This window comes from Xiphophorus couchianus, chromosome 3 (genome assembly GCF_001444195.1).
Source record: "Xiphophorus couchianus chromosome 3, X_couchianus-1.0, whole genome shotgun sequence".
NCBI lineage: Eukaryota > Metazoa > Chordata > Actinopteri > Cyprinodontiformes > Poeciliidae > Xiphophorus > Xiphophorus couchianus.
Genome location: NC_040230.1, coordinates 9015846 through 9043449, shown reverse-complemented (window position 1 = coordinate 9043449; position 27604 = coordinate 9015846). Strand labels below are relative to the sequence as shown.

General features: G+C 36.8%; 1 protein-coding gene and 1 long non-coding RNA gene across 2 annotated transcripts; one reads left to right on the top strand and one right to left on the bottom strand.

The window, feature by feature from the left end:
• Nucleotides 1-5: 5 nt before the first annotated feature.
• rspo1 (R-spondin 1) lies at nt 6-26779 on the bottom strand. The gene is made up of 6 exons (XM_028013195.1): nt 26437-26779; nt 21228-21914; nt 16630-16824; nt 9638-9781; nt 8199-8423; nt 6-1562 (listed from the first exon to the last, which is right to left on the bottom strand). Exons 2-6 carry the CDS (start codon nt 21322-21324, stop codon nt 1402-1404), a joined length of 822 nt encoding a protein of 273 aa, XP_027868996.1. The 5' UTR covers nt 21325-21914; nt 26437-26779; the 3' UTR covers nt 6-1401.
• On the top strand, nt 9810-13909 carry LOC114142111 (uncharacterized). The gene is made up of 3 exons (XR_003594964.1): nt 9810-11301; nt 13616-13701; nt 13797-13909. It is a non-coding gene; the product is annotated as an uncharacterized LOC114142111 (long non-coding RNA).
• Nucleotides 26780-27604: the final 825 nt, after the last annotated feature.

Sequence of the window (27604 nt, the reverse complement as noted above, 5' to 3'; positions counted from 1 at the left end):
ACATCTAGTGTACGACTGATGCATCACCAGCTTCATCTGTATTTTATTCAGGCTTTCACAGAAAAAAAGCTATACATGATGATACTAATACTGGTAAACACATCTTGACATATTACATATCTCAATCCATAGCATCAAAGAATGAATAAAGTACCATGTAACATCTTCAGATATTTATTTAAAGACCAAAAGCATTCCGTGTATGCGATGTGGTCAGTTTTTGAAAACGTAAAATGCTGTGATTGTTCTGGAATATGAGCAGTAGGAAAACATTACAGTTGTGCAAAATCATCAGACCATGTTACATTCTGGTTATTGACAGGGCTTATTTGATGGCTAGTGTAATGGTAAGTGTGGTTCTTATATATTAATGTGCGTCTATATGTCCTTCCATTTATTTTCCAGACTTGGTTCCTTCAGTCTATGAGACGAGTAATAAGACAAACTGCATGTGCAACGTTGACTACTCATGTTCACACAGCAAAGATCCGTCGAACACTGAAATCCGTGCAGATATGCATATAAACTACGCAAACACGAATACTTCAGGTAGATTTAAATGCACACAGATGCACGCGTACACAAATGCTACTTAGTATCATGCAAATATTAATTCTTGTGCAGATATTCTTTTTTCAGATAAAATATTTCATTTAAAACAATCAGAAAGCGATGATATTGTATTTTTGCTTAGAAGCCACAGAAGGATATGGATATAAAGGATATGATTGGTTATTCTCAAGTTGTTTTTGTACCAGATGCCTTCAAATGTATTCACCAATGATTTTTGATCCTCAGCAGCCATGATTCATGTCCAGTGACTTTGTTTTGTTTCAACTCCCTACAGAAAATATTGGTGCTGCAACCTATTGCTGTTCATTGTCTCCACATCATGAGCTGTGACGTTTGAGGAACTCCATCAGACACCTCTCCAAAATACAAAAACAAATGAAATACAGATTGTGATTACAATCAGGCTGGAAATTATACACTTTGTCTGTCTATACAGACTTTAGAAAATCTTCATGAAGAATCAACCTTCCTGCTTAATGCTGCACTTTGAAAAGAAAGACCTGTCCAAGAGTTTTAGTACAATCAGTTTAAGACACAGACCAAACCAAGCCACAATTTGCAATGTGGCTTCACTATCCAACTGTGATTTCAACTGGAAACCAGCAAGGCTGTCAGAATAACACAAGATCCGCAGGATTTTTTTTTTTTTTTTCCCAAAAGTTTCAGAAAACCTTTTTGTTGAAGCAGTCCTCCAGTTCTCATTGCATGTTCTACAATGCAGCATAGCAGCAGTAACTCTTTCCCACTAATCTCTGTGTGTTTTCTGGGGCTGCTGGGCAAGGCACCGTCTCAGTTTTTTTCCTGTCCTCACCCAGCAGGCTTCAGAGTTTAGGTGACAGCGCTGGTTGTGACGGTGGACGCAGTGGTGGTCCTGCTTTGGCCTTTCCTCCGCTTCCCCCCTCCACCTCCTCCTTTGCCTTCTCGTCCTCTCCCACGTGGATTTTCTCTCCTGTTTGTATCATCCTGTCTGTTGCTCTTATTCTTTTTGTCTGAAATGACAATATATACAAAATGATTGATAGTTCTACTTTCCAAAAGGAATCTTAAAAGGTAATTTTCATCATCTTGTGTTTTGTGGAGAAATTGCTGTCAAAAGAACAATATGAATTGTTGAATGAATCTAATAACTAATAACGGATGTATCAATATGTCTACTTAATCTCGAAAGTCTAGATAATCCTATTAAAATGTTAGGATTTTGAAAAAAATAATAAGACCAACATAATTTCAAATCTATTTTAAACCTTGATATGACATCCTGCACAATTTAAATGAAAAAAAGATAACAACAAAATGGTTGCAGAAGTGTACAAACCCTTTAACCAATGCTTTGTTGAGGCACCTTTTGATTAAGTTTCAACTTTGAAGAATTTTTATTTGGTCAACATCCTACATCTTAACTTTGCAACAATTGGTCAATATGTCTCATCAAAGGTTGCAGGATCCATTAGTTACATTAGTTACATTTTGAGGATAAATCTTGTCCAAAGCTTCTTCGATCCTAAGCGCACACCTGAGAGTTTGGGATGAAAACTCACTAGTATTTAGAATTGTTCTGAAATCCCTCACTTTTAAAAGAAAAAGATACACCCGTAGCATAATCCTGTCACTATAGGAAATAGGGTTTTTTTGTTGATATGCAGGGGAGTAGTCTTCGAGTTTGGTTTCATAAGCCCATGATAGATTCTTCCACAAGACCTTGGAAGATTTTAGACATGACAAAAAGCTTTTAAAAACGCTTATGTCTTTCAGCCCTCTTCAGTTTAGACATTTAGATAAGATGTGAGACCAATATCACATGAAGAACACAGGACTACTCAGAAATTGCAGCATTTTAGCATTGCAGACTCCCTCACCTGTATGTGTCTGTGCCTCGACTTACCCTTTTGTATAATTAGATCATTTAAATCAGGGGTGTCAAACTCCAGTCCTCAAGGGTCGCTGTCCTGCAGTTTTTAGATGTGCCACAGCTACAAAACACTGGAATGAAATGGCTTAATTACCTCCTTCTTGTGTAGATAAGTTCTCCAGATTCTTGCTAATGACCTAATTATTCTATTCAGGTGTAGTGCAGCAGAGGCACATCTAAAAGTTTCAAGGCAGTGGCCCTCCAGGACTGGAGTTTGACACCTGTAATTTAAAACCTGCGACATGCCCTGCGACAGACTGGCGACCTGTCCAGGGTGTACCTCACCCCTCGCCCAGAACGTTAGCTGGAGATAGGCATCAGCACCCCTCCTAACCCCACTAGAGACAAGGGTGTTAGAAAATGGATGGATGGATGGATGGATGGATTTAAATTCTTTATCACCTTCTGTCCATCCATAGCTTTAGTTAAATGATGAGAGAAAGGCTTCAAGGAGAGCTGAAAGTTTAGTCAGATGCACTGGCATTTATGTCAGGTGTTTACTACCGAACACTGACTGCTGGAGTTGAATCAAAAGGTGATTCAACAAAGTTGAGGTTCACATTTATACCACCAGGTAATTGCAGATTGTTTATTTTTTAAATTTCTCAGTCTGACAGACCTTTTTGTTCTTCAGTTGAGTAATAGAATGTATTGCACTTTAAAGATGGAAAAACGTCTGTAATTATTTGTCCTAGGCTTGGTCAATATGAAGATGAATTTTCATTAACAATTAAGAAAAATGTCTAAATGGCAGAATGCAGCACCACAAAAAGGTTGCACTAGTATCTAATAGATGTGCAAGGCTAATATAGGCCACTCTATTACAACATCCATAGATTGATACTTGTAATCTGTGCTTGTATATTTAGGGAAATTTTCCTCAGTCAGTTAATATAGTACATATTGACAGTGGCAGTTTTAGTTCAGTTTGGGTTTCCTAGAGCATAACAGTATAAATTGTGGGACGCCAGCTGCATGACATAAGAGCTTATTGTGACAAGGCAAATGAACTGTCAAGAATAATTTAAAAGGTCTTGGAGGAAAGTAGTTTTCGTAAACCAGAAATGAAATGGTTCTACATGAATATGTGCAGGAAATACTAAAGATTATGATCCAACTCAATACTACAACAACTATGTTTGCTTCTATGTTTTAATGATTTGGACGAATTTCTCACATTCTCAGGAAATAAACACCAGCAACATTGCTGGAATAATGTTGGATTTGCTTTGTTGGATTGTTCAATTACTGTAAATGTTTAAGTCCTCACTAAGAACTGAGTTGCTGAAGATAAAGCGGTCTCTCCTTCGTTTTTAGATTAGTGCAACTGAATCTTGTAAAAAAAATATATTAGTTGGCTCAAAATATTGTATCATTTCTAACCAGGGGCCTGTTTATTTGTAATTAAAATAAGGACCTATTTCTTAGATTAACAGCTTATTTGCAGCAACGACCATCTCCACAACTGAGTTCCACTACTGTACAATCTCACTCCTGCAGGAAGAAAGCCAACTCTGAATGCTGTATATTTGCCGACAGTCACAGAAAATTAAAACTATCATCTCTTTAACATCAACAAGCCAGAACTTTTATAGCAACGGATCAACATTAGCAGTGAACTCAAAGCCCAGCTGTCCTGTAGCACATGGGACCAATCTGGCAGTGGTCTCTTGGTCTGTTTAATTTAAATTTCAACAGCTACTCACTCCTTTGTCCCACTTGACACACTCTCAAACCGTGCACGCCCTACTCTCTGCTTTAGCTCTTGTACACACCTGTCACAGATTTTAAGGGCATAATCACAGCCTAAATAACAGACTTCCCACACTATAGTTAATTTTCACTCACCATCAGTTCAGAAGTGGGATAAGCTGACAATTTTAAAGGTTTATAAGAGCACTATGGATAGTGAAGTAGAAATTTTCTGTTTTACAGATCACTTAAAATCACTTAATGAGACAAATGTCAAGGGCCTAGTGAAGGCCAGTGACAACTTGAATAGTAGCCAACAAAGTGGAAAACAAACAATGTCTAACAGTCACTGAATCAAATTTGATTGTTCTGAGTTCTGATTGCTAACAAACACCACAAAATCTAGAAGCTCGTCCAAAAAAATGTAAATAAAAATAAAAAAATATATACAAGTTCATTATTTGTTGTCACTCGTTCCACAAAATGAAACTCCTATGTGTTTTTGGTTCATTGCACACAGTGAAAAATGTCAATGAATGCATATACTGTGAAGCTGACTACCTGAAATGAGGGACAAAAAATATAAACTTTTTTAGCATTCAATGGCATACCAATTGATTTTTAAATTGGAGACTCCAGTCAAATACTTTGAAGCTTTAATAATAAAAAATATCTTGTGACATGATGCACATGCTTATATTTTCAGGTGTATAACAATGATTGTTGATATATGCTCTGTTTTGTAAAGGAGATACTGTATGTCATCATTCTATTGCTGGGTTTTATTTAAAGGTGTTTCTGTCCCATATTTTTTGTAGATTTTCATTGACCCAGAGAGACACAACTCAGCAACTTTGGACTATTTTTTTAAATATGATTTTGTAAAGTAAACAAATGTTTATATGTGAAAAAATTAATTTAATAAAGTATTATTAGAACATTTTGATTTATTTACAACAGCAAAAAAATAAGTAATTGTTTATTTATAGGTCTTACACAGTAAACAGAATCAGCTAGACTCTTTAATGGCAAAGTGAGGATTCAAATATTGGTCACAAAACCTAAGACATCTGTATTTCTGCCACTGACCCAGAAAAACATCATTGTTGGCATACTTACAACTAAAACCTAGAAGAATCTGAGCCATGCTAATTTTCCAGCTATAATTGATTTGTTAAAAATAAACACAACTAAACACTCATTTGGTGAACTGACTGACATTTAGCAAGATTCCGTAAAGAATGTGAATCATTAGTGTCTTTAATTTCATTAATGTTGCATCTATAAACTGAGCTTTTATGCTCACTATTTTAACAAGCCCTTAAAACTAAGCGTGAACAGCTGAAATTAAACATGATGAGCAAGAGTGGAGCATGTTTGAAGAGTCCTCGAAAATATTTCAAAAACACTAGCAGACGCACTCACTGTGTAAGGACTTAATTAGTTCTCTAACAAATCACTGATGGGGCCCAGAGACGGGGACTCCATCAGTTTATGACAGCTCTGATTGCACCTACTCTCTATCCAAGCTAAACAGTTTTGCTTGACAAATGCAATAACACATGCAGCAAATCCTTTCGCGTGAGACTTTTTTTTTTTTTCATTGAGCTTCAGGAAACGGCGGGGGGAAAAAAATCACAGCCAAATCAACACAAAGCGTGAGATCTGCAGGCCACTAAATCATTAATGTTATACAAGATCTGCCCCCTGTGTTTTATATAGCCCGCCTGCCAGCCAGCTCCCACAGATGAATCCACAGCTGCGCTCTTTTACCCACATGAACTTGTTCTTTGGAATCACAGTGCCATCACCCATGAATTATCCAGCCAATAAAAATCGTTCCAGTGCATTTTAGCAAGATAAGGCTAAGAAAAAAGGCTTCTTAACTTTAACAGTTGGTTATTACGTAATCCATAAGGCTTCTAGGACTTTATATGTGTCATATGAAACTTCTATCATTCTTATTTTCTTAATTATAAAATAGCTTTGCATAAAGTTTAGAAAGAGTTTGCAATTTTTCACCACAAAGTATTATTTTGAACTCAAAGCTGAAGGTGTTTCCTAGAAGAGGTGGCAAGAGTGAATTTGCTTCTTATGTTTGATACCTTGTAGTCAAAAGTCAGTGAATAGCCAGCTCTTCGATGAACAACTACAATCCTTCATCCGAGCAGACCTGTACAGGACACTGTCAGATCATGTTCTGTTGTTTAGATCCAGAACCCGAGAGGAACTTTCCAAGTTTAGAGAATGGTAACATAATATGCGAGCCCTCCCCATGTTTACTCACATACAGTATCGGGGCAGGCCATCTGTTACATGTTGAAACATCTGTACTGCTGCCAGAACTGTGCAAATGTTGTTAGCCAACATTGCTGCTGTGACCGAAATCCCCTAAGCGTGCCACCTTCCAATAAAGACTTTAAATACTCCCTATTTAAAGTTCCGTTTGCCCTTGTAACTAACTTTACTGTTCTAGCTCTTGTTAAAATTGGTGCATTATGTAAAAGAAACTGACATATGGGGGCATTTAGAGAGAAAGTGATTTGCTAATAACTTCAAATTAACGTTAATCTTATTGCAATTGAAGAGATCTAATCCAATGAAATGAAATAAGTAGGTGCAACAGCTACCAAAGTGCAGCAAACAAGTATTTGACCTTTACAGATTTTTCTGTTTTTGCTTTTATCGTCACACTTTCTTTTTTTAAAGTCTTCAAAAAAGATTTTAGAAAACATCTTGACAGGCGAAAGCCCAAGGAATACAAAAACTGTTCCACAAATGAGCTCATGTTTTTTAGGAGAAAATGCTTTCAAAGCCAACTGGGCCCTGTGTGACAAAGTAATTCTCCCCTTTGTTAAATGATTTATCAATTGTGAATAACATTTTTCGGAAAGCTGCTTTCAAATTCAGTGGCCAGATTACTGATACAATCAATATGTAACTTAAATAGCACCTCAGTGACACCATGAACTAAGTTAAACTCTCAAAAAGCAACTCTTCATGTCCTAATCTAAAGAAATGTAAGAACAAATGAGAAACAAGGACATTTATCAGTAATTCATAAGAATTCCAGGGCCTTTTTTCTGGCTCTGAGACTATGGCAGAGACTTCCAGAGTGAGAGACATGAGTAGTAATGAATCCTAGGAATAACTGGCCTACTATTTATACTAAAATCACATTAAATGTTTGTAGTCCAACAGAAAGAACAACACTGGACACATTTGAAACCCTTGGCAAAATCCACTGCTGATCAAAAAGAACACAAAGACCTTCTCATATTTTCTCAAGAAATAAAAAAGACATCTTGACCACTTTTAGGGAAATATTCAGTAGACTTATAAGGCACTATGTGTCATCGAAATGTGACCTTAAGATCCAACATACTTGGCAGCAGGGGGAAGATCTGAAGAACATAAGTCTTTGAGTGGGAATTTATTAATAGCCTAGTCAAGTCTGAACCTAAATCCAGGTGTGATAGCTGTTTCTCAAATAAACAAATACTGCATTTTTCTTGAACTTTATATGCAATTTACATTTGCTTTTTGCCTGAGTTGTTATTTGATGGCCTCAGCAGTTAACAAAACATAGCGTTACCAATAAAACATTAATGGTCACTAAACTGTGAGAATGACTGTTCACCTGCTGGAGAGCAAGCGGTTGTGTGCAGCCATAAAAGCCTCTCGCTTCAGTGGTCTTCAGAAACAAACAGCCCTTTCTCTAGTTTTTCAGATCCCCATCCAGCTCAGCAGTGCGTAATGTCCACCCCTCATCTGCTCAACTGGTGGATTGAGTTTATTGTTTATACATGCTAAGCTCAGGAGATTCTGTAACCTTCTGCTTCTTCTGCCAAACCAAGCCAAACCAACATGCTGCGAGTCAAAAACACACTTGTGAGTGTGCTAACTTTTTAAAAAATGAGTCATTATAATGCCGTTTTTATGGAACATTTCAACTTTCATTTGCTCATATGTTCAAGGGAAAAAAACTCATTTATGAATCAGCTTTTTTGATTGTGTCTTTTACCTCTAGGACAAGGCATCTTGGTCACAACACACTTCCTCCTTTCTGTCTCTGGAGCACAGGTCTGTGAGGGCACATAAGCAGGGGAGGTGTCCACACTGTGAATCTGGGGAAGGGGTGAACGAACCCGGGTTTGTGAGCCCTTCTTAAATCCACATGTCTTGTTCTTCTTCATGCAGGAACTCCATTGGCTCCACTCTCCTAGTTCACACTCTGAAGCATGATGACCTGGGACAAAAAAATATATAAATACATATATACATATATGTTCAAAAAACTTAGGAGCTGAGTGAAGTGTTCAAATCTTCAGCATCTCACATTCGCTTCATATTTTCTGCGCTTTTCACACCTCAGTAGGTTTGACTTAGGATAATGAGCTTAGGGAGTCTGCACATCTGAAAACAATTTGTGATTTGTGGATGGATTTATAGCAGCAGAGCAACAGGTTTGGGTAGTTGCTAAGAAACTGAAAATGTGTTGTCTTTAAGCAGACTCTGCATGTGACAATTATGGATAGGAGCAGAGCCAGTTTAACTTAGTAATACCGTGCCTTGCAAAAGTATTTATATCTTTGGAGCATTTTAACATTTTGCCAAGTTATAAGAACAGACTTCAGACATCTAGAAAGTATTCACGATGTTCTACATTTTCTCTTTCCTCAAAATTCTACACACAAATACCCCACTATGAGTATGTGGGAAAAGGTTTTGGGGATTTACTAAAAATTTAAAACCAGAAAATCACAATAAGTATTCACAACCTCTGCCATAAAGATCACAATTTAACTGTTTCTACTGAAATCCTGAATGAAGAGCTATTAGGTTGAGGCAGAGGTTTGCCTTCTTGCGGAACATACAGCAAGAACTACAACACATTGGTTTGTTCAGAACCAGAATGTAACTGAGAATCTGTGGCAAGTATTAAAAATTCCAATTCACAGACTCTTATTGTCTAATCTGACTGAACTTGAAAGAAGAAAAATCAAAACTACAGTTTCTGGTTGTACCCAAAGAGAGGTACCCAAAAGGCCTGCAGGTGTAACTGCAGTGAATGTGGTTCTACAGAGTATTTATTGTAGGTAGGTTGAATAGAAATGCATTACACACTTTTCAGAGAATAATTTGTAACATAAAACATATAAACAATTTATCAATTACATAAAAATCAAATTAAAATACTTTGATGTTTGTAGTTGTAATGTGTCAAATGTGAAAAGGTTTAAAGTGTATGACTACTTTTACAATGCCAAAAAGTTTGGCATTTGAAGTCTTTCGACTGTAAATACTTGAGGCACTAAAAAGGAAACTGGAGTGTCGATATTGTCTCAAACAATGGCTAAAGAAGAGATGCGTAAAATTTGCTCTTCACATTTTTCATCCAAGTAAGATGAAGTGGCAATGCTGTTTGTAAGTTTTACACAATAAATGTAAACGTTCACTCACCGTCACAATCCATGGTGTTATTGGCGGTGTGCTTGCCTGGAGGGCAGCTGACATAACATCGGCCACTGTGTGAATACAAGCCCTCCTTACATTTTGTGCAAAAGTTGCGACTGAAGCATGCTTCACAATTGTCAATTTTACACTCTGAAAACATACAAAGAAAGAGAATTTCAAAGCAATCAGTTTCAGGATGTTTTCAGTTCCAAACAAACACAATGAAATATTCAGTTTAAACATTTCAAGCTTTAAGACAAAATAGTTTCTCAAAGAGATTTATTAGTACTCGTAAAATGCACAGGACTTTATTGTTTCAGAGTAGCTACAGTTGCCTTTTCAAAACACATCCAACACAGGGGTGTTTTTTTTATTTTTTAAGCTAGTTTAAATAAACGCTGCCAGAATCTGTTATAGCAGATTTCACAAGAGGTGATTTCTCAATATCTCAGACTTGAAAACCGTTCCAGCATAGGGGTGACCACAAGTACCTCAAATTCGACCCTTAACACACTTCCCTTTCTTGTGTAGCTATATTAAAAATACTCCTGCTGGCCTCTCATAGTTAGTCTTTAAAATAGAAATATCTTCATGATACCAAAGTGTTATGCTAAAAGAAGCATTGTCCAAACTCCAGACAATATGTGTCAAAGTGTTTATCATCTATAGATTTCTTCTGTTTTTATCCATTTTGAGTCATCATATGCATGTGTTTTGTCAAGCATGCATAAGTAAATACGAGAGTGATTTTGAAATGTTAATTTTATGTAGTTTATCCAACACAATCTGATCTAAATCATAATTGTGACATTTTTAAATAATGAATGAACTATGGTTTAATAATTTTTTAGAATTCAATTTCACTTGACACCTCCATACACTCAGGCCTTCCCGTCTGACTTGCTGAATCTAGAAATAACTTAAATAGCACCGGTCTGAAAACATGAAGTTGGTTAAAAGATTTCAAAAAGTAATACATTGTTTATGATTTAATAAAATATTCCGTGGGTGTGTGTACCACTACATCTGGCTAAAACTAACGGCATTTCAGACAAGGAAGATCATATCAACAGTGAAACACGGTGGTGTCATTGTGGTGGTCATTGTGTCTTTAACATATTGGGAAAGATAAGTCCCAATATAGAAAAAAATTATCCTTTGTATAATTTAACTAACTTATCAATGCTACTCTTAGATACATTAAATAGAGAAAAAGTAAAATAAGATATTATGAAGTACTTTATAAAGTTCTGTTGGGTAAAATCTTTATAAAACAGAGATAAAAACGTATTTTTTTTCTACAGGCTACATTTTCTGCAGCTGTTGTGATGCCAAAACCAGAAATGATCCTTCAGTGAGATCTTAATGCTCTTCCTTTTTGCTTCCAATTACTACACTCTAAAAGGCAATACATATTCTTACTTAAATTAGGTTTGTATGCTTTACTCAAGTCTCACTAAATTGTTTATTCAACTCAAGTAATGTGAGTAATGTACGTGTTTGGCCTGAGAAAGATACAAGACAAAGTTATTTTGAGTAAACTGGATTTGAATATTTTTGTTAGTGGAGTGAATGCTTCAGCTCAGCAGTGCGCATGCGCAGCAAAGTGCAGGAAGCTTCCAGAATGTTTGTGGACTTGTACATTGGAAGAAGCAGAGCTTCTCTTAAAGGTGAGTTCTTTGTCTTCGGTATATTTTAATTTGTCATGTATGCCTTTACTACTCGCATATGTGGTTACAGGTTGATTTTTCTCAAAAAGGATGATGCATTAAAGTCTTTACAGCAGGGGTCGGGAACGTGTGGCTCTTTTGATGATTGCATCTGACTGGCAGATAAAACATAAAATATTTAATTTAGATGGATCGATTTTCCACTGCTCATGTCCTGGCCAGGGTTGCTATTGGCTGCTGGAGCAGTCCATTATTTTAATTGGATGATAATAGCCTACGGTGACTGTTGCTGGGTAAGCAGGTAAATGCCCCCTTTTGAATCAGTCTGCTCGGGCATTAGCTCAAAGCTAACCCTTCGACGAAGACAATGGCGAAAAGAAAAAAAGACAAGGAGACATGTCTCTGTCGGCAAGAACTGTTCATGATCGCACCATCATGATGGGAAACCAAGTGGAGGAAACGCAGGTGAAGGACATAAATGCAGCGCCGTTCTTTTCCCTGGCTTTGGATGAGTCAACAGACGCAGGCCATTTGTCACAGTTCAGTGTGATTGCAAGATATCCTGCTGGTGCCACACTGCGCGAAGAAAGTCTTGCTGTTCTGCCAATAAAAGGGTCCACAAGAGGTGAGGATTTATTCAAGTCTTTCATGGCGTTCGCTCAAGAAAAAAATCTACCTATGGATAAACTTCTCTCGGTGTGTACTGATGGTGCTCCATGTATGGTGGGGAAAAACAAAGGATTTGTGGCGCTTCTGTATTGACCATGTTTGGATCTACCTGTGCATGTGAGCAGTCATTCTCACATCTTAACAACATCAAGTCCAACCTACGGTCACGTTTAACGGATGAAAGCCTCAAAGCTTGCATGAAGCTTAACCTTACCAAGTACCAACCAGACTACAAAGCCATCAGCAAATCCATGCAGCACCAGAAGTCGCATTAATGGTGAGTATTATAACAACATTGTTTAAAAGAATAAATTCAGAGTCTTATACTCGCATTTAGTTGAATTCAGTCGTAAAATATATTATATGGCTCTCACTGAAATACATTTCCAAATATTTTTGCTTTCATGGCTCTCTGAGTCAAAACGGTTCCCGACCCCTGCATTACAGGCTGACATGCTAATGTTAGCATGGGCTCATGGGTAAAACATTAGCTAAAACTGCCATGCCTTTTACTTGAGAGCCTTTAATGTTTTTGTCCATGATAAGAGATCTGACTAATAATTGCCTGTCTTTCAACTGCAGCCCCTTAGCATGTTTGTAAGCATAAACCCAGCCTGTTAAATGTTCATGTAGCATTAATTTTTGGTCGACCATGCGGAGTGTAATGTGGCATTCAGGAACAATTCGATTCTTTTTTTTAACGGCTCTATGCCGTGAACGGGAGGACTCAAGTCTCAGTTAGTGAGAATATAATTACTACAAATAGTAATATTAATAGTAAGACTATTAACAATTGATACTTATACTTGAGTAGAATGAGTTTGCATAAGAAATAGACTTCAGTGATTTGAAACATTAGATTCTTAGACTTCTGCAACATATGAGCAAATGTTTATGCAAATCCGAGCATAATTGCTCAGCATTTTCTACATATCACTATTTACATCATTAATAGGTATTTTATTTGAAAGTTGTTTATGTATTTGTATTTTAAAAAATGTGTGTTTACTGTGCCATCCCAATATAAGCTAAATTCCTCTGGAGCTGGGTTTGATTGTCACTGTTTTTGCAGAGTTCACCAGAGTGGAGGGTGGGATCTCCTGTGGTGCATTCAAGTCTGAAATGGAGTCGTTGACAACACACTTCCCATGATTCTTGTCCAGGTTGAACAAAGGGTGAGCATTCTGAATGATTTTGTTTAAGGTGAAGAAAATTCTGCAAGTTTTTAATTTATATCTTGTTCAGTTGGACGCGCACACATGCACATGACTCCTCCTCGCATCTTCTCAATAAACTTCAAAACCAGCCAGTTTGGTGGTGTGTTTAAGGGACATTGAGTCATATTGTTGGGGGGGAATTTGTCTTGATGATATTTGGGTGATTGAGACTGGAAGAAAGACAGTTAGCTGTTGAAATAATGAATGATTGAGCAACAGTCTGTGGCATTAATATAATAATCAGCTGATAGCAGGTTGGAAAATTGCTGTTGCTTCTTTAACCATACAACCATCAAAATTCTAATCTAGTCTTAGTCGGGCAATAAATAAGGGTGAATAATTATTTTATGCCACTTATTGTGAAAAAATGTGATTTAGTTTCTTCAGAATATGCTTGTCCTTACTTTTATTGTTTTTCCTACTTGTAGACCAAAAATGTTGCCAGGAGGACTGCTATCCTTCGATGTCTCTCAGTTTTACTCGAGGATGATGAAAGAATTATACAATGTCTCTGGTATGTATTACTATTTTGCTTGTCAGAGGTGGTGAAAAAAAATCAAAACTTCACCTCATTCTTTTTTTAATTTGTACTTTTCTTATTATTCACAGAATTCAGATGCCATGGCAGACTACATCCAGGTTCCTGTGGGGTTATTGACTGTTATGTTATGCTAGGTATATAATTTTGTTAAAATAAAATGTTAAATTTTGTGAACTTAAAATCTTTTGTTGTGGTTACTTAATTTATTTAATGCAATTGGTTTCCTAGATTCTGCTAAGTAAACTGTACTGTTCATGTAAATTGGACTAACTTGATGTAGTTGAGTTAAGAAGAGGATAATTTACTTGTTACTTCACTTAACTAAGTTAAATTAACTTGACACAATTAAGTTCATACAACAAGGTCTTAAGTACACTGAACAAGTATATGTTAAAACAAAACGTAAGAATAGTAGTTAAACTTACTCGCATTTTGCAATCGGTTTCCAAGATTTTTTTAATTAAAGTCAACTTGTCAAAGTTTAGAGTGTATTGTCAAGCCTTGACAGCTAAATTTGGCATAAACAATCATTTTAGCGTGATAATTTAAGATTAATGTTGCTAATGTTACATTTAAAGATGACATGTAAAAAGCCAGATGATTGGATAATAACCCCAGTTTACCACTAAGTGCCTCTGAAAAGAATGTAAAGAATAAATTTAACCATTTGAGCTACAAAATTGAAACAAAACAACAAAAAGAATGTGTTCTTTGGAGTATTGTTTTGTCTGCAAACCATTATGCCATTACATTAACTTGTTTATGAAATATAATCTAACTTGATGTGTAAAATATAGTCTTATTATTCATATGGAGGCAAAATCCACCAACATAAAAGTAGCTCAAAGTAGTATTTATCTCATTCTTTTATGATTTAACATGCATAATTAGGAAACCAGCTTCACTTTTGGTTTTACTCATAATCCAAACCAGCCACTGTATATGACTGCATATTATTCAAAGCATTGCTATAGCGAGAACACAACAAACATCCTGGCCTGACATCAAACCTGCAGATCAGAGCCAGCTAAAAAGCAGACAAATACTGCAAAACAAACTCTTAAAAGTCTTTTCATTGGGATTTTTAGTCCAATGCTTATTTCTACCCACACATTTGTGAAAACAAACATCAGACAAAGCTCCTGGCACTCTTCACCTAAAAGCACTGGAGCTGATGCCATGAGAGGAAAAAAAAAAAGAAGTTTATCAAGTAGTGAGAGTGCAGCTGCCCTTTTAACCACCCTGTAAATGAGCAGAGGAGTATTTAAATCCTTACATTCCTGCAGCTTTGCACATTTATAGCTGTAATATGTATTTATGCCAGTATTTTCAACTGGAAAAGCAGCAATATAAAAGCAATTTCACAATCAATTGTTTAACTGTTCTTACTGTGCATTGCCTTTGTGTAACACGTTATCACGGAACATCTTGCTCGGTCACAAATATTTGTCATTACAAACGTAACTAATACTGAAAAATTGCAGCATCCTCCAGACTATTTTAAAGTATGTTTGAAAAGTCTAGATGCTTAGCCTTATTTTGTTGGATTAAATCTTTTTACTTCAATTAATAATTGCTGAGTTTAAGCGCATTACTTTTTTTCCATTCCTTGTAAAGGGACAACAGCCTTACTATAAATAACTACTTTATTGCAGTAACATAACTCACTGCAAAGGTTAGGAAAATCCAACTCTAAATTGAACTACTGTTACTCACAAGGAAAATGACTGCTTACCAGCAATAGTGGTGCCACAAATGTTGTCTTTTTATGATTCCTATAAAGTTTATGTAATTACAGTATATCTGAAACATGACCTTTTTTTTTCTTCAGGTTGACCTAACCTAAAGATTTGAATTACTAGTTAAAAGTTCTTAACCGGTAATCCATAGATATAGCTCTATTTATCTTTAAATTTTCAAAATAAAAAAGTAGAAGACAAAATGCACATAGCAATAGTTAAACTGGAACTATGACAAACAAGGTTGGATGAGGTCACCCACCCAGACAGGGTTTAAGGAGTTAAAAAAAAACAAAAAAACATCTTTACAGTTTAATGTTAGCAAAGTGGGGCGCTACATGTATGCGACAGCCTTTATAAGCTATCTACATCCAAAATGGTTGTTTGGGAGGCATGCCAGAGGAAAGCCCTTTCTGTCCGTCACACATGTGGAGTCTGCTAAAATTTCTATTGAACCATATCGTTTGGTCAGGTAAGACTAATGTTCTCAGCAACAAACACTCCAGGTGGACTTGGAGTAAAAATACGTACTTAGAAAAAAATATGAAATGTGAAAAAAGCACTTTATACTGTGGCTGTAGGCTTCTTTCCAAAATTAAAACTGGATGAGGGTTCAGGTTTGTCTTGCTGCAATGTACAGTAAAGATGGTAGTTATGGAGAAAATACATCTGCTACATCTTGCATCTTATAGTAAGAACAAAATATTTTCTTTTCTTTGAACATATCTTTGTCTAGGTGGTGCTTATATGTGGACTGCATAATATAAATGAAACTGGCAACATAAAACTAAAGAAATAGAGAATCAAAATAAGCATTTACCTTCTATGTCTGCCTAAGCTATTCAAAATAAATGAATATAGTTTCTATTAAGACATCTGCAGACGCAAGAGACGCAACTTAGCCAAAACCTGCGCGGAAATCTTGTATAAACCACTAAATGCCCACATAAGCAGGATATGACGAGTCAATAGTACGCACATCTTCCAGAGGTCTAATTTGAGAATTATCGAGAAATGAGTATGCTGAAACCTTCATGACTGTGCAGGATTGTATAGGGATGTCAACAAATTTACTATGCCCACTCATGTCCTGTTTAGGTTCATCTGGCTCTTTTCGGGTGAGCTTCTTTTCATGTTTTCTAATGTTGAAAGTATTACTCACGTGTGCATCGGTTGTTGCCTTCTGGATTCCGCATGCCAAAGTATCCCACAGGACATGAGGGGAGGCACACTCCTATCTGACGGATGTCATTGCGCTCCAGGAAGATGAAGAGCTTTGGATTGCATTTAATGCAGCCATTATACTCAGAGCATCGGTCACAGCCTTTTGGGCAGGATGGTGGTCCCTCTGTGCTAACTGTGGAAACATGAGAATAAACAAAGAAGGAGGAACAGGCATAATGAGCCTACAGACAGTAAAAAATATGATCCACATTGGGTTGATGAGACCAGGGAGCTTCTGTGTTTCTGTTTTTGACTCCCCGATTATCACAATGCCAGCATTATTACAGTCCACAGGATTAAAGTTGTGTATTTTTCACAGTTTATTTGGGTCAAAAAACATCAAATGATGGAAAACAAAGAAGAGGCGAGGACTCTGTTGAAATTTTAAACAACTGAATCTGAATTTATCCAATCACTAACGTTTGGGCATGATGCACATGATGACCATAATGCACCAGCACCAGGAAGGTATGGAGCTTGACGGAAATTTTCTGCGCTGTAAACAAAGATCCCCAACTACAAAGAGAAAGTGCCGAGCCGAATGGCATTTTTGTCAGCAATAAAATGTCTTAAACATTCCTCTTGCTCCGACTTTTATTGCTCAATATTTGAAAGAGTGGCCAACACACTTGGAGTGAACGAATGACTTCTTTCACTTCCTCCACTGTCATTGCCAAACTATAACCATTAGTAGACTACAGTTCTAAAGCAAAACAGAAAATCAATGTCATCATCCACATGCAGCCCAGTTGTTTTGCTGCAGCTTAAAAGGAAATTACTTAAATAATCTCCTGTAAATGAATATGTTAAGAGAAATGTGAAATTTAAAAAAGCAAACAAAATAAAAGCTATGCAAATGGGAATATTCAAAAGAAAACTGATTAGCAGCCTCAGGCTGACTGTGATTTTATCAGAGGTATGTGCACACAAATCCAGGTTGTTGTTGTTGTTGTTTTTTTGCAGCTTGATTGAAAACAAATTAAAAGCTGATGTTTTATAATCTACACACTATGTCTAAAGTAAATTTGACTGATTTTGCAGATAAGTCAGGATTGTAGCTTTTAAGAGGAGTCCAGAATCTAAATAAATATTGACTAAATATCTAAGCACATTTGTTTAAGCTGCTACTATTTGTTTATTTCAAGATTGGATTGATGGAGAGCACAAAAAGATTTTACTGTGGGAAAACAAACCAAAATTGTGACTACCAGTCCACTAAGTAAAATCTAGAGTTTGTCAACAAACATTTCTGATTGATGGGTAAATGGTTTAGAAAAGTAAAAAAAAATACAACAAGTGTAAACATACTAATTTAACAAAAGCCCAAAATTGCCAGGAAACAAACCCTATTTAAAGACGCAACACATACTTTCTTCATCCCATGCTACATCATGACTCATATCCCTCAATCCAAAACAACAAAAAACAGAAGACAACGTACACAGAAGCAGTAACCTAAATCATTTCTAGGAAATGTGTGTGCATATCCTTTACTAGCAGTGTTCTTGGGTAAAAAAAAAAAAAAAAACAGTCATCTGAGTTGATTTACTGTGCTGTTCTCTATCAGCTCAACGGTCATTTGTACAGCAATCAATCTGCTGCGCTGCCTCCTAGAGATAAAGAGGGAAGTCCAAACCAGCTAAAAGGTTTCTTCCAGGAACAGATTTCTCCATGGCTGAAGAATGGTAAGCAGCAGTGAGCAGTAAAAGTTCTAGTTAGTCTCTGTTACAAATTGTGCTATCGGTAAAAACTGTCTTTCTGATGTGAGATCATGGAAAATAAGCCGTTCTAGATATCAAGGAAGACGATTGTATACCTCCACAAGTCTGGTTCATTCTTGTGGTACAACTTTCAAATGCCTGAAGGAGTGAAATTCATTCGACTAGACAATTATATGCAAGTAAAAACATCAAGGGGATTTCCAACCACGATAGTTGAGGAAAGAGGAGGCATTCGAGAGATGATCATGGTTTGGTGTTAAATTTGTCAAACGTCTGAATGGGGCGTCTTTTTTTAAAAACAACCTTTTCGTTTTATTAAGCATAATATTGTGTGTGACCTTAGAACAACATCCGCATTCCTTTAAAGGTGGCTTTAGTTTTTGTGGTCTACAAACACCACAACAAAAGCAGTAGAAGTTAATTGGTAAGAGTCGTTATTCACAACAAAACTGATACAGGACCACACTCAGGACACTCCTTGTGTGTAGTCCTGTACTGACATGGTATGAAAGGTCACTCAGCAAGCAAGAAGTCACTACCCTGAAAGCACATTTTTTTTACATGTTTTGAGAATAATGGGGAGGCTCTCTCATAACATAACATAAATAAAGCCTCAGGATGGCAGCATCATCTTTTCACCTCACAAAATAGATTGCATTGTGAGAATTAGTAATGCTCATTACATACGGGACAAGGTATAAACGATAGACGTTTGGCCTATGATAGAGATTTGTATTCTACCAGCTAACCGCAGTAATACTTGTTGATGATGTAATCGGCTGGCATCAAAACAGAGCAAGTTGGAAGCAGCCAGGGAGGAGCTCTCTAAAAGGCAGGTGGAAAAACATCAATTTTCTGGACCTGGTTCGAGTTCAAACTAAACTCAATTAATCTAAAAGGTTTAGCATGTTAACAATACGTAATGCACATTGATCACATTACCTATTTTGACCTAAAAGCCTCTCTCCTGTGGAGGGCTATCTAGTTTGTAGCAGCAAGGTCTTGTGCTTGTAATACACAGTCACAAACGAGTGAAACGAAGAGTGAGGAGCATCAGACTGGTGTGCTCAACGTTTGGACAAAACCAAGATATTGTGTTGCCTACTTATTGCAATGATGAATTATCCTTCCACTGAAGCACAATCAGTTTATAGTCAACATTTCTAAATTACATTTGAAAGAAAATGGCTTCTTCAGCCATCCTGAATATAAAAACATGAAAAACTGAGATGCTTGGTTTGAGACAATAAAAGATTTTCTTTAACATTTTAAAGCTTACAATAGAATTTTTTTAAAAATGCACTAATTGAGTGGAATATATGCTTTTTTTTTTCATTTTATAAGTTTTATACCAAACACATATTGTGACATTTATCATTAGCGCCACCCATCACAATTGATATCAGGATATGAATTTTGTGCCATATCACACATCCCTAATGGGAATATTGAAGAAACATCTCAATTCCTCAGGCATGGGTTTCATTTGTCTCTGTCAAATGAAAAGTGACACAAAGCATGCCATCAAATTAGTTACAAATTGACTTAAAGACAACAAAGAATGTTTTAGAGAGGTCACAAAGGAAGTCTGTATATTAGATCAAGGTGTCCTACAAATCTAACTTAGTTACGGCAGTTATGTCTACATTGTTCAGTCAAACTTCCAGCAAACTTACAAGAAGAATGTTGAAGAATAAAACTTCAATGTTCAACACTCAGTCATACAGTTGAAAAGGCACATTTTGAATTTAAAGATTATAAAACATTCTCTTCTCAATTAAATGTGAGACGGTGAGGGAAAATAAATTAGATGCCCCAAGAAAAAAAATCTGGATTCAACCATAGTTCACATGTGAGATGGAATGTTTTAAGCAGTTTTTTTCAAGAAATTTTCCTGATAATGTTCTTTTTGTTTTAGTTTGATCCTTGAATTCAACTAGGGCTAAACAACTTTAAAAGCAAGATTTCTCTTCTGCTGATGAAGCCAAATCTGGTCACTTTGAAGATAAATATCTTAAGATGAGACGTGTAAATTAAAAACATTTCCCATATTTTGAGAGGGAAACCTTGAACTGGCTTCGCCACTCTGGAGGGAACCTCCTGAGTATTATTAGTTGCTCCATATCTTCTGTTTTCATCACATTGCCACAAGATTAATTCTGACTTTCCCTCCCAGTTTGCGTGCTTATATTAGCACCACATCTGTTACTGGGGTCGGTCTTGGTATTATATGTATTCTTGCTTTGAGGAGTCGGGCGAGCTTGGCATCCACTGAAAGCTCCTTGTGTGTAAAGGAAGAATTATTTCAAAGCTGACAGAAACACCAGCGCAGAGAGATATGCTGCAAGTCGATCCGGGCGCCCCGTCTTTGTAGTTGCGTGAGGTCAGAAAAATGCTTACAATAATACTGGCTGCCTGGTCCAAGAGAGAGCTTAGAGCTGTCAGGTACTCACTCTGTTATGTGCCCACACAGCCAGACACAAAATGAGCAATGGCTTTGTGAGGGAATCCATCAAAAAAACCTTTTATAAACAACTTTAATACCCATAAAAGTTTTACATAAACTGAGAGGGGCATAATCTTAAAAGAGCCAGAAAGATGATCCATTCCGGGGGACACTCTGAACCCAACATAACCCGCCTTGGAAAAACAAATAAGAGTCAAGGGAAAATAAACAAAATGCTATCGTTACTTTGCTCGTTAAATGTTTATAAGATGTCCACCGCAGTAAGTCAGACCACAGAAATGAAAAGAAGCACTGGTGCAGTGGAAGGAGACGGAAACCAGTAAAACAAACTAAAGCGTTACAACTTACCCCGTCTCTGCCTTCTCGCCTTGGAGAGCTTGAGAACGTCACTGTGACCCATGGAGCTGAGAATAATCATTGCCAGCGCCACCAATCCCAGCTGCATAGTCCCTGCTGCCTTCTAGGCTGTGCAAGGCCCCCCCCTTGCAACCAGATGGATCAGGTAAGGGGGGGGGTTCCCCCTTCCTCTTTGGGGCAGGTGGATCCCTCTGCTGCAGGTACTGATGGACCCTCTTCTCAACACGCAGTGCTGCTCTCCTTCCTCTCCTTCTGTTTGCCTCTCCCTCCCCAGGTCTCTCTCTGAATCGTTCACTCTACTGCCTGATTTATCCACAAGTCGGAGATGTAAAATGTGACGCTGCAATTACACGTCCGGGCAAGTACGAGGCAAAACAAGTCATCATGTCAGAGGTGGCGTAAACAAACGGAGGCGGCGGGAAGCGAAAAGGGTTAGAGCAGGGGTTGAGGAGGAGGCGTGGTGGAGTGCTTGTGGGTCAACCCATGAAGTTTATGAGGAGCTTTAAAAAAGCTTAAAGCCTCCTGCTGGAGCCAGATTTGCTGTCGTTTAAGTATGCGTGCTGCTTTGGAGATGGCGGCAAATAATGGTGTGCAAGCTGACAAAAGACGGATACAGGTTTTTCTTCCGATGTCTGGTTGCACTTTTGTTTGATCCGGTGCCTAATGAGCAAAAAAGAACTAGAGAAGAAAAAAAAAACTAAATTAGAATGGATTTTATGTGGAAAATACAGACACAGCAAATCACAGAAAGAATACTGACATTTTCACGTTTTTGAAAACTTTTTTTGTATCTTCTGGGATTTCTAAATACATTGCCTTTTCACAATGTCTTGCAAAGTTATCATACCCCTTGAACTTTTTCACATTTTGTCACACAACAGCAAACTTCATCAAGTATAATTGTTCTGTTTTTTGGTGAATCAAGTCAAAGTAGTTGATTATTGTAGGGTGAAAAACAAGTTATATACGGTTTTGATTTTAGATTTTCTTTTCCCCAGAAAACTGCTTCAGTTTTGCAAAGAGAGGATGCAACAAACAAATGGAAGAAGATGTTCTGGCTAGTTGGGACCAAAATATAACTTTTTGCCCTAGATGCAAAATAACCTGTGTCACGTAAATCAAAGTCTTTAACACATCACAGTAAAACCTGGAGGAAACAGGAAAGTTGTTCAGACTAAATAGAGAAGAAAACTTTTTTGAGGTTATAAAAGACTTTAGAGAAATTTATTTTCTGAACATATAAAACTAAATCTACGGCTTAGAGCATAGAATGGCCCAGTAAAAGTTCAAATCTATATAATCTGAGCCTTAAGCGCTTTTGAAAAAAATAGTCAAAAATAATTAGGGTGCTAAATACAAATCCCACAATTTTCACACTTTTATTTATAAAATCTTTAAAAAACAATGTAACTTCACTGTTAAGCAATATTTTCGCTTAGGTCTGTTACATAAAATCCCAGTTAAATGCATTAAAGGTTGTGAATATGACATGACAAAATATGAAAAATGTTCAAAAGTTTTGATTACTTTTGCCAATCGCAAGAATATATACGAAAACCCTTGAAGCTGCCAGCAAGAACAGCTAAAGTGCTCTCATTGGCACATTTTTTTTCTCTTTAATCAACAACAAAGGAGTCTTGTAAATGACAAACTGAATTATTTTCAGAGATTTATTGGCTACTTATTGGATGATGTAAATCTTACCTAAATTTTTTAATAGAAACTCTCAAGAAGTTAACGGAGCAGGCCAAAAAATATCCCTTAGCTTCCCTCCTTATAAAATACGAAAATGCTTTGAACCCCATTACTGTTTTTGCAAGGCTAAGCAAGGCAACAAATACAGTTTTCCACATCTTTGTCAATCAAAACAACCAACTTAAAGGTATTTTATGTGGACATAATATACCAAAGTAGTGGATAATTGTTAAGTGAAAGAGAAGTGTTATTTTGCCAAACACTAGGTCTTTTAATAAAAATCTAGAGTGCGTTGTACATTTGTACTCAGTCTTCCTTACATTAAAAAATTCAATGTTGTCAGTTGCTTTTAGAAGTTGCCTAATTGCTAAAAAGACTTCACCCCTGTGACATTTCATCTCAGTATAAATTAGGAATGAATATATAAATTCAGCTGTTCTGTAGTGGCGTAATAGGTTTTGTCACAGAAAATCTAGAAAGAAACAGCAATGAGAAGATCAAGGAACACAACAAACGTGCCAGAAACAAACTTATAGGGAAGTTTAAGTCAGAACAACATCCCAAGATTTGTACACATCAGCTGGTGCTGTTCAATCCATCATCTGATAGACAAGAGGCAATAGCAACTTCAAATGTGCCAAAATAGGAATATTCATTTAAAGTCATAGCTGCACAATGACAGAATGAATCGCAGACACAGCCAAAAGGCCTGCAGTAACTCCAGAGGAGCTGCGAGGATCCTGAACTCAGATGTGACAGTCTAGGGCAAAAACAGCTTATAGTTGTGCACCCCACAAATATGACTTTTGGGAAAAGTAGTTAGTGCTACTTTTCCCCCCATTTTGAAAGAAACCCATAAAAGTCTCCTCAAATAAGCCAAATGCCATGTCTGAGTCACACGGAAGAAGGTGCACACAATACTCTTGCAAAGTATTGTGTGTGCATCTTTATATTTTCTGGTACAGATACATGAGAGTTGTTTCAATCTCCTGTGATGTAAATGTTAGCAAATGGCCACAAATGAGGCAATATTTATGTTCAGTCCTAAAAAAATATAAATATTTTTGACTCATTTTTGCAGAGGAAAAAAGGTTTATATCATTTTCTTCTGACTCAGTTAACTAGTGACACTAAATCCTAAACAGATGCAACAAAGATGTGCAATTTGGCTCCAGACTGCGTTCAGAGTGGTGTGGTGCTTACTCATAAACTTTAAGATGACTGGCTAAATGAAACAATCCATCATGCAACAGGGAAACCTAATCCCACAAATGCTTTGCGTTCACAACACCTTAAGCTGGATTTGGCCCCGGATCAATAACTCAGGCTTGTTTATCTTCAGGAAATTCACTGTCATCTCTTGGAGGAGCAACACAAACATCAGAACCTCAAAAGGCTTTTGTCATATTTGGTGCTGAGATCTTTTTTTAAGATAGTGTCATGTGCCGCCTGTATTTACAGCTCCCGTGTGAAGAGGACACACAGAACATGTTCGTATCTGAGCAATGGGCGGTCCTCCCTCGCAGCTCAATAAAGAAAAATAGGACCATATTTGGCCGCTGAGCTGCTTGTGGGTCTGAATCACGCTGAGGACAATACCATTTGGTGCGTATAAACATTCCAGCAGGCAATATTGCATTTCTAGCTCATGTATAAATCAAAAATATTTTTTGAATTCCAAGCATTCCTAAGGCCAAAATGTCATGAGAATACGCATTACTATTACTGTTATTCAAATTATATGTATATATATAATTTAAGTATGTACATACATATGCATACTCCAGTGGAAGGCAAGGTTAGGCAAATTGTATCATTGATAATCATCAAAAAATAAAATTATTCATATTCAAAGTTTGTTTTACACTTTTTTTCCCCAGCAAGCATATAACAAATGTACAATTTTCATTACTGCCACTTTGATTCTTGTGCAAATTGTGATTCAAGTAACCGGAAACTCAGCATTTGGATGAGTCAGAGTGAAATTTTCCAGAACTCACTCACTCAAACTACAGGCCAGAAATGATTTTATAATCCTGAACTTTAACACTTCCGATATTACTCAAAGGCTGAAATCATTTCTGAGCACAGTGATCCAAAGTATATTTATCATTTACTATAAAATATTATTCATTTTAGTGTTTCATTACAAACATTTGTTTCCCAAGGCAAATGTGGTTTTCTGTAAGCTGTTAAAAGTTCTCTACACCTTTGCTCCCTCTTCCATTATACTTTGTCTTTCCTCTCCCAGAGCCCAGACAGCTCATTAAAAAATCAGGAGATTAAATTGCCTCCTTTGTAAGCCCTAAGTTTGATGTATCAATTATTCAGACGCCGAAAAGGAGCTGCCACTCTGGGAATTTATTGAACCCAGAGAAGGTGCCACAACTCTGAGCGCAGAGTTGCAAATGTCTGTGGATGAACTTTGTGCCTGTAATTCAACCTACTGGCATATCGGAGTGCTGAACAAATTGTCTATCCATAATACGTGCGTCAGATTACTTCTGGAACATGATAGTATAAAAGGAAAAATCACAGGAAACAAAACAGAAAACAAAGCAAATGTTATATTTTTTTAAGTTTTCAAAGAAAAGCTTCAAAATTATTAAAAGATCAATATTTTTTCTGAGAGGTGATGCTCTCAGAAGTAATACTTTTTTTTACAGCAAGATTTTCACAAACCTCATTAAAGAAAAAGCATAGGTTGTTTTTGACAAAGAAACCTGTAAAATCTACACCTTTTTATAATTCTTTATTGCATTTATTATTTTTATTTTATTTTTTTTAATCCAAATCACTATAAGCACTCCAGGAGTATCTGCAGAAGCCGTAATTGCGCTTGTCATGAGAGGTCAAAACTGGAGCAACTAACATAACTTATCAGACCAGGCAGCCAAGTGAAAGAATCCCTGCCCATGTTCTCTGAGTCGAACCCCCACATAACTCCTGAGGCGTGCAGAGCTCCAGCAGCCTTCGGGTTGATCCTGCACAGCTCAGATCATCGCAGGTCAACTTTCCCCTCCAGATGCTTGCACAACATGCCAGATTACAGTAAAGTGCATAAGACAGCTCTTTGAGTATAGGTTGAAAAAAAAAAACACAACAACAACACAGATTTTATCTCTGCTGCTGGACACTGATAGTTTTGTTCAAAGCTCTGAAATTTCTTATACCATAAAATTCTACATAAATTTTGATTTGGTTTTACCTTGAAAGAACAAAACCAAATCTGCACATTTTCATCCATTCATATCCAGTGTACTGGAAGAAGTAGTATTACACCAATTTATGGATATGTTTAAATTATGGCACGAAAGAAAACTAATATTAAAAAATTAGACGCACTGGAACTCAAACCTATTACTTCTACAATTAAAAATATTTCCAGTTAAATCGTTAATTGATAACGCAAAACTGATAGTCATAATAATAATAATTCGGTTAATTTAGTTACTTTACTTTTCAAGTTTAGATATATCCAATAACATAAAAGCCATAGACTCACCTGATTATGTTGTGTCTGAAGCTGATCCCTCTTTTAAGTTAAAATCCTTCACTTCTTTAGTCACAAAAGAGATCCTTTTTACCGGGAACTCATTCGCAGTTTTTTGCTCCTCTTGTCTTTTAAACAATTATATTACTACTCGATGCACACGACAATAAAATATGAATTCTATATTATTATTATTTTTTAAAAGGCACAAAAGCTACGCAGGCGCGCACAGTCCGCTGTAACAGGTCAGTCTGACTTTTGCTCCTTTCTCTCAGTCGCGACGCGCTGCTTTGTTCGGACTCTCCTGCGAAGTGCGCTTTTTAAACGCGCTTTCGGGCTCCAACTGCGTCCAACTCCTGAGAGTGGTTCCAAAGCTGTAGTATTAACTTATAACCTGCAGTCCCTGCCAGAGGGCACTGCAAGGCCCGCCCCTTGCATTCTCACAATAAGAGAATGAAAAACCTGCGCTTATAGACATGATGCTAAATAAATATCTGTTCCAGTGTTTAGTGTCATCTTGGAATATGTTTTTGTTTGGGTTTTTTGTGCCGATTGTTCGTGTGTGTGTACGTGCGTGTGTGTGTGTGTGTGTGTGTGTGTGTGTGTGTGTGTGTGTGTGAACTCTGACATAAACCGACAATAAAACAAAACCATATGACGGAATGAAATACTATTGTGCACGTTGGCACCACTGGAAGCTAACGAATGAGCCTCTAGCATTTTGCTATCTTCATTCATTTATTTTTAATTGCCCGATTGTTAATTATTTGAGATGCATCAATCTAAGAAAATATAAATCACGAAAAATAAACGTGAGGTCCACATGAGCCAACTTTTTTTAAGGATTATTTTCCTTGTTCCATATTTTTCTAGCTGCATTGAAAGCAGACATTCTTGACACATGCCATCTAAAGACACTGATGTGATGAAGATTACAGGATAGAGGCACAGAACAAACAAAAAGCCTCTGGTCCCATGGAGTACTTTTACATGGGAAAGAAAAACAAAAATGTAGACACCATGTTTTATATTGCTCTGTCAAATGTCTCCGTCTGTGTTTGAAAAAAAAAAAATCAACAGACAGGTCACTTAATAACTCTGTCAATAATTCCATTAAGGAAAGAAACACTACTAAACAGAATAACTAAGCGAGGAGACTTCCTAGGGGAACAATTGAACA